We start from the raw sequence: 17929 nt of genomic DNA, 5'->3' as shown, positions 1-17929 counted from the left end.
TTATGATTGAAATGACTTCTCAACTGCTACGAGCACATATAAAATAGTAAACCAACACTATTGAATTTTCAAACTTTACATCTTCCAAATTCAAAGATTGTGACACGTTGAGAAAAAAAAGTACAAAATGATGATTTAAACAAAGAGCATCAACACATCTATCTCATACAAATCCAGAAAGAGTTTCAATTTCCTCTTCAATCAAAATCCATGGCAATTTCTCATCCTCCATTCATTCACTTCATCTGTATTTTCATTTTAGCCTTTGAAGGTTTACTTTTTGTTACCGTTAGATCCTCTTCCTCCTCCATCTCCAACCTTGAATCAGACAAGCAATCGTTGATTTCTCTGAAGTCTGGATTCAATAACCTTAATCTTTACGACCCTTTATCTTCTTGGGATCAAAACTCATCTCCTTGCAATTGGACAGGAGTAAGCTGCAATGAAGATGGTGAAAGAGTTGTTGAGCTCGATCTTTCTGGGCTGGGTCTTGCAGGTTTTTTGCATATGCAAATTGGGAATCTTTCATTCCTCACATCACTTCAACTTCAAAACAACCAATTAACAGGTTCAATTCCAATTCAAATTGGCAATCTTTTTCGCTTGAAAGTTTTGAATATGAGCTTCAATTACATAAGAGGTGATCTCCCTTTCAACATCAGTGGAATGACACAGCTCGAGATTCTTGATTTAACTTCAAACAGAATCACAAGCCAAATTCCACAAGAACTCAGCCAATTGACAAAGCTCAAAGTTTTGAACTTGGGACAGAATCATCTCTACGGTACAATTCCCCCATCTTTTGGAAACCTTACTTCTCTCGTAACCTTAAATTTAGGAACTAATTCAGTGAGTGGTTTAATTCCTTCTGAACTGGGTCGTCTTCAAAATTTGAAAGACTTGATGATTTCCATTAATAATTTCAGTGGCATTGTTCCCTCTACCATATACAACATGTCTTCATTAGTTACTTTGATATTAGCTGCAAATCGTCTTCATGGAACACTCCCCAAGGATTTTGGAGATAATCTCCCAAATCTCTTGTTCTTCAATTTCTGCTTCAACAGATTTTCAGGAACAATTCCAGAATCAATGCATAATATGACTCAAATACGAATTATTCGTTTTGCTCATAACGTTTTTGAAGGAACAATCCCACCAGGTTTGGAAAATTTACCTCATCTTCAGATGTATTATATTGGACATAACAAGATCGTTAGTTCAGGTTCAAATGGGCTTAGTTTCATCTCCTCTCTAACCAACAGTTCTCGTCTTACTTTCATTGCTGTTGATGAGAACAAATTAGAAGGTGTGATTCCTGAATCCATTGGAAATCTTTCTGAAGTCTTTTCAAGATTGTACATGGGAGGGAATCGAATTTATGGGAATATACCATCTTCAATTGGTAATCTTCGTAGCTTAACTCTCTTGAATTTGAACAAAAACTTGCTAGCTGGTGAAATCCCATCTCAAATTGGTCAGTTGGAGCAATTGCAGTTATTGGCTTTAGCTAAGAATCGACTCTTTGGTAGAATTCCAAGCTCGTTGGGGAATCTTAGAAAATTAAACCACATTGATCTGTCAGAAAACAACCTTATGGGGAACATCCCTATTTCTTTTGGGAATTTCACAAACTTGCTTGCAATGGATTTGTCGAACAATAAGCTCACTGGGGGAATACCTAAAGAGGCTCTAAATTATCCAAGTTTGAGTATGGTTTTGAATCTTTCTAACAATATGCTAAGTGGGAATTTGCCACAAGAAATTGGATTACTTGAAAATGTTGAGAAAATCGATATCTCTGAAAATCTCATTTCTGGAAATATCCCTCCTTCCATCGTTGGCTGCAAGAGCTTGGAGGTATTGACAATGGCCAAGAATGAGTTTTCAGGTGAAATTCCAAGTACACTTGGAGAAATCATGGGGTTACGAGCTTTAGATCTCTCCTCCAACAAACTTTCAGGTCCCATTCCTAAGAATCTTCAAAACAGAGCAGCAATACAGCTCTTGAATCTCTCATTTAACAACCTTGAAGGAGTAGTTTCTGAAGGTGGAAGAGCTTATTTAGAAGGAAACCCTAAACTTTGCTTACCTTCTTTGTGTCAAAATAACAAACCCCACAAAGAAAGGAGAATCAAAATCATATCTTTAACAGTCGTCTTCTCAACATTAGCAATCTGTTTCACGTTAGGAATTTGGTTACATTTAGCTAAGAGAAAGTCAAAACCTTCACCATCGTCATCAACTGATGAACTGATCAAAAGGCAACACGAAATGGTCTCATACGAGAAGATTCGAACCGGCACTGCAAATTTCAGTGAAGAAAATTTGTTGGGAAAGGGAAGTTTTGGGTCAGTTTACAAAGGGTGTTTAAACCTAAACGAAATAGATGGGGGAATTTATGCAATCAAGGTGTTGAACATTGAACGAAGTGGGTATGTTAAGAGCTTTCTGGGGGAGTGTGAGGCATTGAGAAACGTGAGGCATCGGAATTTAGTGAAACTTGTTACATCTTGTTCGAGTATAGATCATGAAGGAAGGGATTTTAGAGGTTTGGTTTATGAGTTTTTGAGTAATGGAAGCTTGGAGGAGTGGATTCATGGGAAAAGAAACCATTTGGATGGAAGTGGGTTGGATTTAATGGAGAGATTGAATATTGGGATTGATGTTGGGTGTGTGTTGGAGTATCTTCACCATGGATGTCAAGTACCGATTGCTCATTGTGATTTGAAGCCTAGTAATATTCTATTGGCGGAAGATATGAGTGCTAAAGTTGGAGACTTTGGGTTGGCCAAGTTGTTGATGGGAAATGAAGCAGATCAGTGTTCTTCCATCACTTCCTCTCATGTTCTTAAAGGTTCCATTGGCTACATTCCCCCAGGTTTGTGCTTTCTCATTCAAATATCTTACTTTAGACTCTTGTACAAGTTTTGGTTTTTTAGTTTTTATGTTTGCATCAATTAGTAATATCTTCAACATAAAGTATGTATATATACTTTCAAATGTCAATAGATAAGAGACACATTTTTAAACATTTTAAAATTCAGTTAGACAATTGTGCCTAAATTATATTTAGGTTTAATAAATCACTAAATTTTTAACTTTAAAAAAATGTCAACATATGAGTTCTAAAGAATTCATATTAGATGCTAAAGTGAGGGTATATCAAATATTAAACAATAACAAGCATTTTAGAAATTGAAATATTTGCAATAAGTAACACTTTTATTGATAATAGTTGCTCGTATGTAAACTTCAACCTTGGCATTGATAGACTTTGCCGGTAAATTACGGAAACATATGATGTAGGAGTAGGATGAACAAAATACACAATAAATATACATTTTTGTTGTTACAGAATATGGGATGGGAAGAACACCGACGGTGGCCGGAGATGTATATAGTTTTGGGATAACTTTGTTGGAGCTTTTTACTGGGAAGAGTCCGACCGACGAAGGATTTGGTGAAAAACAAAATCTAGTTGAATGGGTTCAATCCACTTATTTAAGGGATTTGATTCATTTTCAAACAATTAGGTCTCCTAATAATCAATTAAGGCTGCTAATTGGATTCCATTGTTCCCACTACAAAGGTCGAGAAATTAGTGAACAAAACCAAATGGATTGTTTGATTCAAGTCATCAACGTTGCCATCTCTTGTACTGCTAATTCTTCTGATAAACGCATCACCATTAAAGATGCTCTATCCAGGCTTCAAAATGCTAGAAATTCCCTTCTCGGATTCAGTTAGGGCTTTTTCGGTAATTGACTTGTAATTCCTTTTTTTTTTCTCTCTATTTATTGGATTGTTCCATTAAAAAAAATTATATTATAGATTGAAAATTTATGCGTGTAAATGCAAATTTAGAAAAAGGGTTCTAATGTTGAGTTAGTTCTTATAGTGGATGAATATCATAATTTATGAGTGGTAATATAAAATACTATTTAAGCATACGTCACACACGAAGAGATGAAAGACTATAAAGTAAGGACGCGTTAATGAAAGTGTTTGGAAGCGTTTTTCAAATGATAATGAACGTTATTTTTTTCATTTTCTAATGACGTGTTTGAAATCATATAAGGTATTTTTATAATTTCAATTCAATCTAAGAGTGTGTTTGGATTGATTTGTAAAGGGTTTAATTTTTAAAATAATTTATTCTAAGATAAAATGAGGTGTTTGTATTGGATTAAAATAATTTTTAGAAAAATGAGAATATTAAATAAATTATTTTAGAAAAAAATACATTCAACCAAATTTTAGAATAAATGTTTATATAGTATTTAATGAAAAATCTCTCTCAAATATCTATTTTTCTTCCTCTATTTTTTTATTCTTTTTTACTATCTATTTTTCACTCCATTGTTCTTTTTTTTTTTTTTTAAATACTTTGAATATTTTTTAATGTGTGTTCGTATACATTTAAATATAAGAATTTGTAGATGTTCCTCTCTTAGGGAAATAGTCCAACAAGAAGAAAAATATATTTGAAGGAGGTAAACAATACATGCATAGTTTATTGAAAAAAATCATAATTTATTGAAAAAGTCTAATTTAAGGAGAGTAGATTTAATTTTAAAGTTCATAATATAGAAATTTACCAAATTAAGGGTGGTTCAAACTAATTTAAAGAGAAAAACACTCGTAATCCACAAATATTCACTTAGAAAAATGATCTTTAAAACTAACCATACTAAAAATAGAGTAAAAAAATAGTATAAAGGTATGGTATCCAACGTAGAGAAAGGCAGAGGCAAGGATTAGCCAACCAAACTAAAGAGGGAGTAACTAAAGCAAGAGAGTAGTTGTGTCTGTGCAAATAGACACAAGAGGAAAAGTTACAACATTTTTTATAAAAAAACGTGCACACATTGTTTACACTTTTCTTCGGTGTTTATTTGCACAGACACAAGTTAAAAGGTTAACATGGTTTTGTTGAGATTATCAATCATATTATGTGTGATGTTATATGGTTCCTATCTTTCAGGAGCTGTTCCTCCTAAGAATATATTCATCCTCGCAGGTCAGAGTAACATGGCTGGTCGAGGTGGGGTTGAGATGTATAATAAAAAACTCACATGGGATGGGTTAGTTCCACCAGAATGTACACCCGAACCATCCATCCTACGATTGAACCCTGATCGCCAATGGGAGGTAGCACGAGAGCCTCTTCATTTGGGAATTGACATCAACAGGACACCTGGAATTGGTCCCGGTATCCCATTTGCTAAGGAACTGCTAGCCAAAGCTGGGCCAAAAGCTGGCGCTGTGGGTTTAGTTCCATGTGCTAGAGGTGGCACTTTAATTGGACAATGGCTTAAAAATCCTAGCAATCCTAGTGCAACCTTTTACCAAAACTTCATTGAACGAATCAGAACATCCGATAAAGATGGAGGGGTTGTGCGTGCTCTCTTTTGGTTCCAGGGAGAAAGCGATGCAGCTATGAACGACACTGCTATGAGATACAAAGACAACCTAATGAAATTCTTCACCGACATCCGCAATGATATAAAACCTAGATTTTTACCCATCGTTGTTGTTAAAATAGCCCTCTACGACTTTATCATGAAGCACGATACTCATAACCTGCCAGCAGTGAGGGCAGCACAAGATGCAGTTGCTAAGGAGTTGCCCGATGTGGTGACCATCGATGCCTTGGAATTACCTATAAACTTTACAACAAATGAAGGACTCAACCTAGATCATGGTCATTTTAATACCTCTACCGAAATTACTTTGGGTAAATGGTTGGCTAATACCTACCTCTCCCACTTTGGTCATTTACTTTAATTCTATTATTTATTATTTCCTACTCTTTATCAACTTTCTTATTCTAATATCAATAAAATCATCCATCTACTTTTATTATTCTATATCAATGTTCCAATTGTCTCTCAGCATAATTAATTAATCAAAATAATTTCTTACTCACACATCTCTAATGAACCATCTTTGCATGATTCCACACTAACACAAGAAAAAAGTTACTTTGGGGGCAAAACAAACAAGAAAAAAAATCGACAAACATTTCTCTATTTGGGTCAATTAATAAAATTATATCTAACACCAAAATTTTACATTAATTTTATTTTTTTTATGATTATACCTATCGGAATCACAATATGCTTCAATTTCGAACCACCATCATAAAAGAAATTTATAAAAACAACAAATACAATTGTATCATCTCTAAACTGTACTTGAACCCTATTAAATTTTATTCAATTATCACTACTGAACTGACCTCAATCAAAATTAAATTTAGGGTTTATTGAAAAATTAACTTCGGTAAAAAAAAAAAAAAAAACAGATTTAAAATCTAAAATTAAAAAAAGAGTATAAAGTTAAAAATTGAACAAATTTCAATATATTTAAGTAATAACAAATTCATTAAAACAAAATACCATAACTCAAAATTACAAAAAAATGTGAATGGAAAAAAATCTAAAATTAAGTTTATTTTGGGGGGCCATACACGCGCGAAGGCCAACATTGGAAGTCATCGTAAATTTAGACAAAGAGGGAAACTAACGCTCAAATATTCCTTCTTATTTATATCAATTTTATTAACCAACGTTCCTCTAATCTAACATTTTTATTATGTTAACACTTCTTCATAATTATGTTTTTCCTCGCATGTTAACCATCCTATTAAATTCAAAATCATCCATACACATACGTCACAATAAACTTTTAATTTGGGTGTCCAAAACCAAAAGTGAATGTAAAAATTGAACATTTAACTTCAAAATAGACTATACAAATTTCATGTTAGTTAGAGTTTATTAGTGACACTAATAGAACGTATCGTTTTTGTAAATGTTTTTATAAAGAAAAAGAGTATTTTTATCATTAAGAAAAGTGGGTGGGGTCGCGTAGTAGCACGCGCGAGAGGAGAGGGAGAGCAAATCTAAAATTTTGGGAAGAAAAACAATGGCGGGTCGGTTTTGGAAAACAATTTCGGATTGCCGAATCTTTCAAAAGAATTGGCTAAAAACATGGAAAGCCCGCGGAAACCAAATCCCCCGATCCCCAAAATATTAAAATTAAAAACTTTTCCAACTTCCAAATTCCAAAATCATTTTATGTGTCCGAGTACAAACTCTTTCTTCTTAGCGCCAATTTGGCTCTCTTTCTTCTTAGCGCCAAATGGGTTTTCTGTGTTTTTCACTTTTCAAAACTCTGCAAAAAAAATGGCGGTCAATTCTCCTTACAAAGTCTCCCCTTCACAACTCCTCCAACTCACCCTCTCTCTTCTTCCATCTCTCTTTCTCTCTTTCGATTTCAATTACCCACCCTCTAGAACTAAGATTAAGACCCAATGGCCGCCTCAGAGAACTGTGCCCGTGTAACTCGTGCTTCCAAGAAGAGAGCTGCGGCGGCCACCGTGGTCGAGGGCCAATCGGCAAATAAAAAGCGGGTGGTTCTTGGAGAGCTTTCCAATGTTCAGAATGTTAATGTCTCGGTGGCAGCACAGAAGAGGAAGGCCAAGTCCCAGATAACTAAATGTAAGCCTAAGAAGAGAGCGAAGGTTGGTGTTGCTCCGAAGATCAAGACGATAGTTGTTTCTGAAGATAACGAACCCAAGTTGACCGTCGATGATCTTTTGGATGACCCAGAGATGAAGGGGCCTTATTCCTCTGATATTTATGCTTATCTTCGCAAAATGGAGGTAAATCCCATCTAATTTTGCTATTTTTTTTTCATTTGTAAATGGTTTCTAATCTTTGGTTTTTGAAGAATTTTGTTTTCGTGATTTTGGGGGTTTCTAACGCGATGTTCTTACTCAGGCGGAACCAAAAAGAAGGCCGATTCCAAATTACATAGAGAAGATTCAGACGGACGTAAGTGCTAATATGAGAGGGGTTTTGGTTGATTGGATGGTTGAGGTAGCAGAAGAATACAAGCTGGGCTCCGATACTCTGTATTTATCCATCTCATACCTCGACAGGTTCCTATCAATGAACATACTCAGTAGGCAAAGACTTCAATTGTTGGGGGTTTCTTCAATGCTTATTGCCTCGTAAGTACACCAAAAAGTGAAATTATTCATGTTGATCATAAGTCTCCATGGTTTGATTATTGAATTTGATTTGTCCAACAGGAAGTATGAAGAAATCACCCCTCCTCATGTAGAGGATTTCTGCTACATAACAGATAATACTTATAGAAGAGATGAGGTGGATATTTCCCTGCATGATTAAACTTAAATCTAGTTGATGTTACTGGACTATCAATATTGAGATACGAGTTTGTGATGTTGTAAGGTTGTGAAGATGGAGGCTGATATACTCAAGTCTTTGAACTTTGAAATGGGAAATCCTACTGCCAAGACATTCTTAAGGTAAGTATAAGTAAACTGCAGTCCGTTGAAAGTTGATCTACTAATACGTGGATCACATCATGGTGGTTTTCATATTGACTTCTTGTTCTGGCTTCTTTCTTATATTTACAGGAGGTTCACTAATATTGCTCAAGAGGATTTCAAAGTAAGCCCTATCTCCTTTTATTTTATGAGGGTCTAAACCAGCTTGGAGTTCTCAATTTACTAATCCTCCTGTTCTATGCTTGAAACAGATACCAAATCTGCAGTTGGAATTTCTGGGTTATTACCTTGCTGAGCTTAGCTTATTGGACTATAATTTTGTTAAGTTCTTGCCTTCTTTGGTTGCTGCTTCAGTTGTTTTTCTTGCAAAATTTATCATCCGACCGAAGCTGCATCCTTGGGTAAAAGCTTGTTTCAATCACTTGTGTATGTAACTATGAACTCGAAGGTAGAAGTTTGCTGATATATAAATAAATTTCAGGGTCCAAGCATACAACAATACACAGGCTACAAGCCAGCTGATCTAAGGCCATGTGTTATTCTGTTACATGATTTGTATATGGCCAGAAGAGGAGGGTCTTTGATAGCTGTGAGAGAAAAATACAAGCTACATAGGGTAAGAAACTTTATCATCTTCAGTTATATAGAGCATTATGTAGTTAAAAGTTGAAGGTGCTAATCTGTTATGTTTCTGATCCAAACAGTTCAAGTGTGTTGCAATGATGCCTTCACCTCCTGAGATCCCCTTTTCCTATTTCGAAGAAGCTTAGATTGGCACAAGATTCTTTGATATATTTTCCTTGCTAATTGAAGACATGATTTGACCCTCTGCTGATTGATTGAAAGATTTTTTTGGGAAGATGGAAATTTGGTTTCAGCTCTCAACTAGGCTCATTGGTGATTTTGGTTCCCAAAAAAATAGGATCCATATTGTTAATATTAGTTAAGTTGAAAGATGTTGCTTTTGTTTTTGACAAGTTGGGCATTTTGTAGTTGAATTCCTTCTTACCTGTAAATTGGAAGGTACTTCCATATGAATAACAGTAAAGAATGCATCCATGGCTTTCTATTTAATTTTGAAAAATTTGGCAGTTGAACAAATAGCAGAGGATGCAGTTGAACAAATAGCAGAGGATGCATACACCCTTAAATATCCAAGAGAATGGCCTTAGAGGTGTTAATCTGAATAATGTTTGCTTTTGATGGAATAACAGCCTACCAAGGAAATTTTAACATTTTGATCTTTATTTGCAAACCTAGCCGCATCAAATTGATTAAATGAGTTTATAACAATGCTATTGAAGATGGGAAAATAAAAGATGGGAAGGCAATGCTATTGAAATCTAGCTGAAGTGAGGAGTCCAACATGGAGAAAAATCCATATGAAGAAGCTTATTTTCATGTCTTTTGAACCATGAAACTGCCTATAACAATGTAAAGTGCAACGGAGAACTGATTGTGAGCTAATGAAAGGATCGTCATTCTGTTCACTTTTTGTCAATTATATCAACGAAGTATATTAAAGAGGCCTATGTATCTGGTTGTTAAGCTCCAAATGCACCTTTTTTTTTCTTCTTTATAAGTGGAGCTGAAAAACTATAAACTATTTTGAAGATGTGATAAGCCTTGGCGATTTCCACACATTTTGAAGATGCAGTGTTGAATAAGGCATGTAACTTCTATATCTTTTATCTAATGTTCGTTCTTTGGTGATAGTGAAGTTCCATAGCTCTTCAACTTTTAGATATATTTCTTGGGATTATTGTTGAGAGTTGATAAGGACTACGTCTACGGGAGGGCTCAAGCCCAAAGAAGAAATAAAGCTCGCATGAGGATTTGTACGTCCCCAGAAGTAAAAGTTGGATTCCATGTCAACTAGTCTTATAGAATTTCACCAAAGGGAAAATGCAAGCCTTTCGTTGAGCTCAATCTTGTGATCTACACCCATTCTAACATCAACAATGCACATATCCCCAGAGGGATATTGGTCAATCAGAAGAACATTATAATAGCCTCGCACCCACAGCCTTTAAAGGAGTAATGAATTATCTCTATGTTTCGTGGAGCTAAATATCTTACATTTACAAACATGAAACTTAGTGTACTTGACTCGATATCAAACTAGTGTAAGTACTCTCAAGCAGGTTCGCGTAAACCAGTTAGACATGCAACCAAACTAGATGAGTGAGTTGAAGAAACAACCAATCAAATAGACTTTCATATTGTTAAATGCTTAAAAGATAATTTAGCAGGAGAAGTATTTCTCTAAAATCAACTTATTTTATAAATTTACTTAATCAAAAGTTGTCATGGGTGATCGCTGAGAGTCTCTAACTTTTTTTCTTCTAAATGATTATCTAAACACACACTTGTTTAAAAATGTGTGACACAATTGTTTGCCAAATGCAGAAGCAATGAGGAAAGGATTGGTTTTAAAGTGTACGGAAGTGATATAGCAATTATGATGAATAAAAAACTGAAGCAATGACCCATTAGGATGATGACATGTGGTGGAATTAATAGATAATGTGTTTAATGTAATGAGTGAACTGAATGGGAAGTTGAGGGGCATATCCCAATTGTTAATTATGACTTAGGATTTAGGATTAAGGAAAAGTCACTATTTATAAAGCATGCCTTGCCTTTTTCTATTCTCTTATTTATTTCTTACTTTCCAATCATTCACCTTTTTCTTTATTAATGTTTCCTCCCCCTCTCTTTTAGACCAAAGTTTCATACCCATCTTAAATGAGAACAAAAAGGTCTCTACCCAAAACTAAGATCAGAAAAGTTTACATGTTCTAAAGTTTGAAGAACAATCCTGTCTACTACTCTACCTTCCGAATAGACACATAAATGAAAGAGGAGGAGTTTGACCGTAAATCTAAAAACAAAAATTTGAAAATAAAAAATTTAATCGTGTTTAGTAATTATTTATTTTAAAAATAAAACTAAAAACACTACTTTTACGTCCATATCCATTTATTTATTATCTATTTTTTCCAATGATTTAAAAAAACAAACTAAAACTTTTTTTTTATAAAATGAGTAGATTTTAAAAGATTGTTTTTGGTTTTGTAATTTAGCTAATAATTCACCCGTTGTGTACTTAAAAATGCAAACTATTGAAAATGAGGAGAAAACAAGCTTAATTTTCAAAAAAGAAAAAAACTAAACAAAACCGTAACCAAACGAGACCATAACTAAAACAAAGTTGTGCCTCATATTTTTAAATATCCTAGACATTGGGTATTAAACTAAGACTGTTAAAAGGTGTGAAAAGAGAGGATAGGTATTAAGGTTTGGCAAGTGAGGGAAGGGTGTTGGTTTAGGCGTGGGTTTGAGCATTCAAAAACGTGTGGTTTAAGCAATGCCCCATTTGAGATTAAAGAGAAGAGAAGGAATAGGAGATTAGATTAGATTAGATTAGATTAGGTTGGATTTGTGAAATATTGTATAAGAAACTCTCACATCACAATTTACATTACTGCCAACACTTCAAATCCACTCACCACTCTCATCCGACAAGATTTGCCCACTTCAAGGACACACCCCTTCACCACCCTTCAACCCAAAAGCTTTTGCACAATACCCAATATTCACTATTTACATCTTTTCTTTTCTTCTTTTCTTTCTTTATTTATTTGGGTAATAAATAATGTTTAATGACTATGTTTCGTCTCCTCAAACTATTTTTAATTTCAACAATTTGGAAACCTATTTTTTCATCGAGTACAAACTAGAATTGTTCCTCTAATTTAACCTTTATGAAAAGATAACAAAAGGGACTCACAGTTTCACTCCTCAAACTAATAACAAAACCATCTTATACTTTTCTTATAAAAAATCTAAATTTAACGTTTAACTTTTTCAAAAGGTCATTTCTTTGTCAACCATGTTCCTTGTTTCATGGAACATTAGAAATTACTGTCTATATCACATATATATTGTTTCTTTTTCCTTCATTCTAATCAATTGTACATCCAAGCATAATCTAATGAAATAAATTTAACAGTTAAAGTTTAAAATATAATGAAACTTGTGAGATGATGTATGAATAACATATTTTAGTTTAGATGCATAATTGAAACTTATCATATAATTTTTTTTTATTGTCTAAATGAAAAGTTAAGAATTAGAATTTTTGGAAAAGGAAAAAGTAAATAAAAAAAAAAAGAGGGAAAATTTTTCATTTAGCTTGAAATTAGGAGAGTTGAGAGTGGGAAACACATAAAATGATAGTGTCTTTTGTGTATGAGAAGGAAAAAATATTAAAATCCGGAAAGGTCCTTTTAAAAGTAAAAAAAAGAAAAAACAAAACAAAACAAAACAAAACAAAACAAAGGACCAAAGCTTGTGGACGTAATTTGTGTCTTCCTTAATTCAATAAAATTGAATTATTAGTCCCGTGACCCTTAATAGCGCCAAATCCACACAACTAATGGACTTTCTTTCTTTCTCAACCCTACTCTTTTCTTTTTTATAGTTTGATTTTAAGACATTTCATCAAATTTTGAAAAACAATCTGCTACATGACAACTCATAATTTGAAGGCTTGAGTGGGTAAGATGTGTGTGTGTTAGCTCCAGGATGGGAACAAACTTTTTTTATTTGTATATATAATAACCCCTTTAGCTAATTCCCCCTCTTTAATAAATTCTTCCTTCCTTACCAAATTATATCCCCACATTTTGTGTTTTTTTCATCGATGCGGTTCTTGAAGAAGTCTCCTACTGCAGGCGCCGGTGTGAAGCCGCGTGGTATAATAATAACAATATTAACGGCGGTGACTTTTTTGACGTTATTGCTACTGATTTCTTCTTCATCTCCGATCCTCCATAATGTTAATGTTGTGAAGTTGAAGAAAGAAGGAGCAAGAGCAACCCCATCGTCGTCTCAGAAACTCCACCACCGTAGGATGAGGCCGCCATTCTATGTTTTACAGTCAAGTAAGAGAAAAGTTCCAAATGCTTCAGACCCACTTCACAATCGTTGACTCATTGATTACTACTCCTTTTCTTATTCCCCTCCTTTCTTCCTTTTCGTTTACATTTACATCATCCATCTTTTCGTATATATAAACGTTTCTATAAGTAATCACATTCATTTTTCATACTTTGTGCTGTGTGCAAATGATAGATGAAAACGTTATCGGAATAGTTTTCTATATTTTGGTACCTCGTGACTCGTGTCACTTGGGTTCTACAATGGGATGAGTTAAACTATTATCTTGGATCCCATATATAATACAAAAATTTAATTTACCCTTGACGGTTTTCAATCTAATACACATATATATTGCTGTTTTTACGCTTTGAAGATTGTGTTTCTATTATGTGATTAGTCATGATTCGCTGTTCTTGTTTCTAGTAATCCGATTATAAGATGTTAATTAGGAGTTTAGTTTCAGTAGTTAAATTAGGACAAAATTTTAATTGTGGATGAAAAAGTAATAAGAAACGAAAGGAAAAATTAAAAACGTGGGTGTGGCTGAGATGGGGATAAGGGTATAGGGTGGATATTTCATTCTCTGGTGGATGAATGGATATGAGAAGGATAAAATCTTGTTTGGTCTTCCAAAGTTTGTAATTTATTGCTTATTTACAACCAAAATTCTTGCTAATTATTTTTTCTTAAAAATAACGTTAATTAGGTAACAGATGAAATTTTTGTAAGCGTTGCTAATTTCTAGAACATGAAATACTGAGCATTTCAAGAGAGATTGTTGCCTTGATTAGGAAAGGCCAAGAGTCATACTTGGATTTATTTTTAGATTAAAGTTCAATGTCATCAACTATTCAACCTGTTCGAAGAATGAAAAGAGGGTTCGATTGATGTTTTTATCAATCAACAGTAAGAGTACTATATAAAATGCGAACACAACTATACTAATATAGATATATAATGTTTATATATTGTAAATTATCCACTCTATATATTATATTGTAGAAAGGCAAGGGCTATTTAGACTGACGTTGGGGGTGATAAATTAAATATAGCAATTCAGAAGTTACCCCATTAGTATTATATAAATAATGTATAATGTCAGTTGAGTGGAGAATAGTGGAAGTATTGAATTTGAATAATGATAGTGAATGCAAATTTAGGTAGATCCTAAAATTTGGTGAAGTTGGTGAGAAATGGGACATTTTTAGCTGGCTTTGTTTTGTCATCTTCATAATTTTGCAGTATCTTAAGGTTGTAAAGAATTAAATTTCTGCACTGTCATTTTCCTAAGGTTACAAATGGAATTGTGGATGATGATGTTTCTTTGTAGCTGTCAAGTAATTCTATTGCTTCCTAAAATCTTCTTTCTTCTTATTATTTCTCCATTTTCTTTTAACTCTTTTTTATCAGCATAAATTAGAAATTTTTAGATTAAAATATCATTCTATTTTAAATATAGAAAAACAAACCAAAAACAATAAAAATATAGTTTTATTTAAAAATATTTTGAATTAAAGTATTTCTTATTGAGAAATGGTCAACAAAAGAGAGGATATAAGATTTGGTTTTTACCATTTTAGAAGCAAATCTGTGCTTCCACATTTTACTGGGTCAACTAAGCTTAAAATTATTTGAAAGTTGATGATGGTTGATGTGGCGGAATTAGTGGATAGTGGCATGGCATGGCATGGCATGCAATTGTGTTTACTCTTTGAAGGAAAGCAAAGTCCGACACTTTTAATTAATACCAAATTATAAAATAACCAACGCACGCTTCTTATAATCCTTCCTTCTCATTCTCTTTTCAATTAAACTAAGATTTTATATTTTCAAATGAATATGAATACACACAATTTTCGAAACGTAATAATTTTTATACTTATTGCCGCAAAATTTACAAATTTAGTATCAAAGTTGTTTTAATTTTCTTAATAAGAAAAGAAAAATGGAGATGAAAGATTGCGTATCAATCAGTGATCACCATCTTCACCGCTGATGGTGTTATATTGTTATAATGTTGTGAATGATTGGATTCAAGAATGGTAATATGTCCTTTTAACTTCACCGCCAATCAATCCCTCTGCTCATCCCCATTCTCCATTCTCCATTCTCCATTCATATTTATTATAATTCACATCTCATTTTCCTTACACTCCAATTTTCCTCCGCTGCTTCCTCTTCCTCTTCCTCCGCCATGTCCGATCAAGAAAACTCCCCTCAGTCCCATCTACAATTCCCAGACTCCGATATCAAAGACAAAGACCCCATCAAACCCCCCATGCCATTCGCTACCAAATTCAGCATATGGCCACCAACACAACGCACTCGCGACGCCGTTATAAGCCGTCTCATCGAAACCCTCTCCACCCCTTCCATTCTCTCTAAGCGTTTCGGCATCATTCCGCCCGATGAAGCCGCCAACGTCGCGCGGATCATAGAGGAAGAAGCGTATGCCTCCGCCAATGGCTCTCCCCCTTCCGTGGACGACGGCGTCGAGATTCTGCAGGTTTACTCCAAGGAGATTAGTAAGCGTATGCTCGAGGCGGTGAAGGGTAGACCGATTCCCGCGGCTCCGGCGGAAAATGGTGAGACGGAGGAAGTAAGATCACCTGTTGTTGAACCTAATCACGAAACCCCAACTTTGGAAACTGAATCTTGAATTTCTCGGTTTTTTTTTCTTCTTTTTGTCTTAATCTTATTACCCTGTTTGAGCTTCTTTTTTCTGGAGATCAGCGTGTTCTCTGTCCATACATTGGCTGCAAGATAATTATTTGTTCTTGTGTTTTATGGTCTTAAATTCAATGAAAAATGCAATTTTTTTTGCCTAGTGATACTTAGCTTTGATTTGAGCTCATTCTGTTTAAGGTCACTCTCACATTATCTCTTGATTTTGATTGCTGAATTTGTGGAAATGAAGAAAGACGGATATGCTTGGAGATCATATTCTTGGGTTTGAGCAGCAATGCTTGGACCCATCTCCCTATAACTCTTAAATCAGTTGCCAACTCAACAAAGAAACTGAGTTCAACCCCGTGAATTTTCGTGTACAATTTCATCATTGACCACTAATTTGAGTGTTGGAATTGCTTTGATTGACATATTATCCCAGATTTTGTGTTTCTGATTCACATTCCCAGATTGCTTGAGAAGTTAGTGTTAGAAAAACATAAAGGCAATGAGCTAAACCATTACTTGTGTAAAATTTATACACTCTTGTTTCTATTTGTATGCAGAGATCAAACTTCTAAATAATGTCTGATCTCTTTAAGATTTTGAAGAGTACATCCCTTTTGTAGAGGGAAAAAAAAAAAAAGAAAGAAAAAGTACAAGTTATACAAACCAACTGTTCCAAATTCACAAAACAATAAAACAAATGAAGAATGGTCAGAAGTTTCTTTCAATTATGTCTTCAGCTAGTGTCCTGGTCCTCTCATACTCGGTCCGGAAGCATGCTTGAATGCCCAGCTTCCCTTCCGATGACCATTGAAGCTAACAAGGCCACTTGTGTCACCTTTGGTTACTTTCTCAACTCGTCCAGTTCCCACCGTGGGCAGAGTTTCCACTCTCGATCTGAGGTGTCTGCAATCCACATGAACAAACACCATTGCCAACAGTATCATCACAGCAAAAACTCCAAAAAAACTAGGCTTCATCCTTGCTTTTGAATCTACAATACTGTCTAAATGAGTATTTAGGAAGTTCCCCTTTTTATGTATACAAAGAAACACAAATAGAATCTCTACCAAATCACAAAGGGCGGTGGTGTAGCACTTTATATATACTCAGATTACCAACTCCTTTGACTTAGCCTTTAATTTCTTTCTTTTCCCATCATTTTCCACGCTGTTAGGAACATTTGACTTGGTGCAAACACAAAGACAATTGTTCATACTGGAAGGGATAAAAAAAAGGAAGAAATCCTATAGAGGTGAGGTAACCCTTCATTTGCAGGGCCACCGCCACAAGGGACTGATGTGAACATTACACGCTTTTCTGAATAATACTACAAGTTCTATATATATATGTATATTTTTTATATGAACATATGCAGGTTGTCACGCGGGTTCCATCTTTTTCTATGTTTTAATATTTATAAATTTGTTGAAGGACTTTTGGAAAGGGAGCTTAGGGAGTATTCATGTATGATCTTTTTGATCATTTTTTCTCTCTATCTATTCAGCGCTAGATTGTAGGTGCAATGTTAGGAAGTTTCATTTGGTTTGTAAAAGGCAGATTGTGTTTAAAGGAATTAGATTGGGCTTTTGAGTATTTGGATTTTGAGATGGATTTGATATCTTTGTATCTGGATCTAACATGCATTGATCATAAAAGTGAGTGATGAGAATTTGAAGTTATGAAGGGTGGTGCATTGGAAATCTTTTAGTTTGTGTTTTGTGTGTATGAAATGATTGGAACAAGGCTGGCCAAATGGTGGCTTTTGGCAGCTGATCATCAAAATGGAGTATTTGGTTTCCAATTTTATATTATATATAATACATGCGATGAAAATAAGTGAAATCTTACCTAACGAAAGAAACTATTGAATATGTCAAATATAAAATTTAAAAAGAACATTTTCAAAAATATCAAAATATTGAAACTATTTACAAAATATAGTAAAATTCATTCAAATCTTTACATATACATAGATATACA

General features: G+C 34.3%; 4 protein-coding genes across 5 annotated transcripts; all 4 read left to right on the top strand.

The window, feature by feature from the left end:
- The first annotated feature begins 44 nt into the window (after positions 1-44).
- On the top strand, positions 45-3887 carry LOC103487860 (LRR receptor-like serine/threonine-protein kinase EFR). 2 transcript variants are annotated; one of them, XM_051082418.1, is made up of 3 exons: positions 433-568; positions 663-2881; positions 3359-3887. In XM_051082418.1, exons 2-3 carry the CDS (start codon positions 667-669, stop codon positions 3748-3750), a joined length of 2607 nt encoding a protein of 868 aa, XP_050938375.1. In that variant the 5' UTR covers positions 433-568; positions 663-666; the 3' UTR covers positions 3751-3887. The 2 variants fall into 2 exon arrangements, with proteins under 2 accessions (XP_008444588.2, XP_050938375.1); XM_008446366.3 differs by having other exon boundaries at positions 45-2881.
- A 1147-nt stretch (positions 3888-5034) lies between these two features.
- Positions 5035-5790, top strand: LOC127148709 (probable carbohydrate esterase At4g34215). The gene has a single exon (XM_051082918.1). The coding sequence runs from the start codon at positions 5035-5037 to the stop codon at positions 5788-5790; it is 756 nt and encodes a 251-aa protein (XP_050938875.1).
- A 1281-nt stretch (positions 5791-7071) lies between these two features.
- LOC103487861 (cyclin-A3-2-like) lies at positions 7072-9565 on the top strand. Its single transcript, XM_008446367.3, has 8 exons — positions 7072-7672; positions 7791-8023; positions 8105-8180; positions 8268-8344; positions 8456-8489; positions 8578-8727; positions 8808-8942; positions 9031-9565. Exons 1-8 carry the CDS (start codon positions 7322-7324, stop codon positions 9094-9096), a joined length of 1122 nt encoding a protein of 373 aa, XP_008444589.2. The 5' UTR covers positions 7072-7321; the 3' UTR covers positions 9097-9565.
- Positions 9566-12790: 3225 nt separating this feature from the next.
- Positions 12791-16126, top strand: LOC103487862 (MFP1 attachment factor 1). The gene has a single exon (XM_051082417.1). The coding sequence runs from the start codon at positions 15468-15470 to the stop codon at positions 15930-15932; it is 465 nt and encodes a 154-aa protein (XP_050938374.1). The 5' UTR covers positions 12791-15467; the 3' UTR covers positions 15933-16126.
- Positions 16127-17929: the final 1803 nt, after the last annotated feature.

This window comes from Cucumis melo, chromosome 3 (assembly GCF_025177605.1).
Source record: "Cucumis melo cultivar AY chromosome 3, USDA_Cmelo_AY_1.0, whole genome shotgun sequence".
Taxonomy (NCBI): domain Eukaryota; kingdom Viridiplantae; phylum Streptophyta; class Magnoliopsida; order Cucurbitales; family Cucurbitaceae; genus Cucumis; species Cucumis melo.
The sequence above is the reverse complement of the archived record's forward strand: the minus strand, read 5'-3'. Positions and strand labels throughout refer to the sequence as shown.

Bases quoted from the DNA above. Each gene is read 5' to 3' on its own strand.
- LOC127148709 (XM_051082918.1), top strand. From the start codon at position 5,035: ATGGCTGGTCGAGGTGGGGTTGAGATGTATAATAAAAAACTCACATGG.
- LOC103487860 (XM_008446366.3), top strand. From the start codon at position 211: ATGGCAATTTCTCATCCTCCATTCATTCACTTCATCTGTATTTTCATT. The intron at 2,882-3,358 runs GTTTGTGCTTTC...TTGTTGTTACAG, and splicing joins CATTGGCTACATTCCCCCAG to AATATGGGATGGGAAGAACA.
- LOC103487861 (XM_008446367.3), top strand. From the start codon at position 7,322: ATGGCCGCCTCAGAGAACTGTGCCCGTGTAACTCGTGCTTCCAAGAAG. The intron at 8,024-8,104 runs GTAAGTACACCA...TTTGTCCAACAG, and splicing joins TCTTCAATGCTTATTGCCTC to GAAGTATGAAGAAATCACCC. The intron at 8,181-8,267 runs GTGGATATTTCC...TGATGTTGTAAG, and splicing joins ATACTTATAGAAGAGATGAG to GTTGTGAAGATGGAGGCTGA.
- LOC103487862 (XM_051082417.1), top strand. From the start codon at position 15,468: ATGTCCGATCAAGAAAACTCCCCTCAGTCCCATCTACAATTCCCAGAC.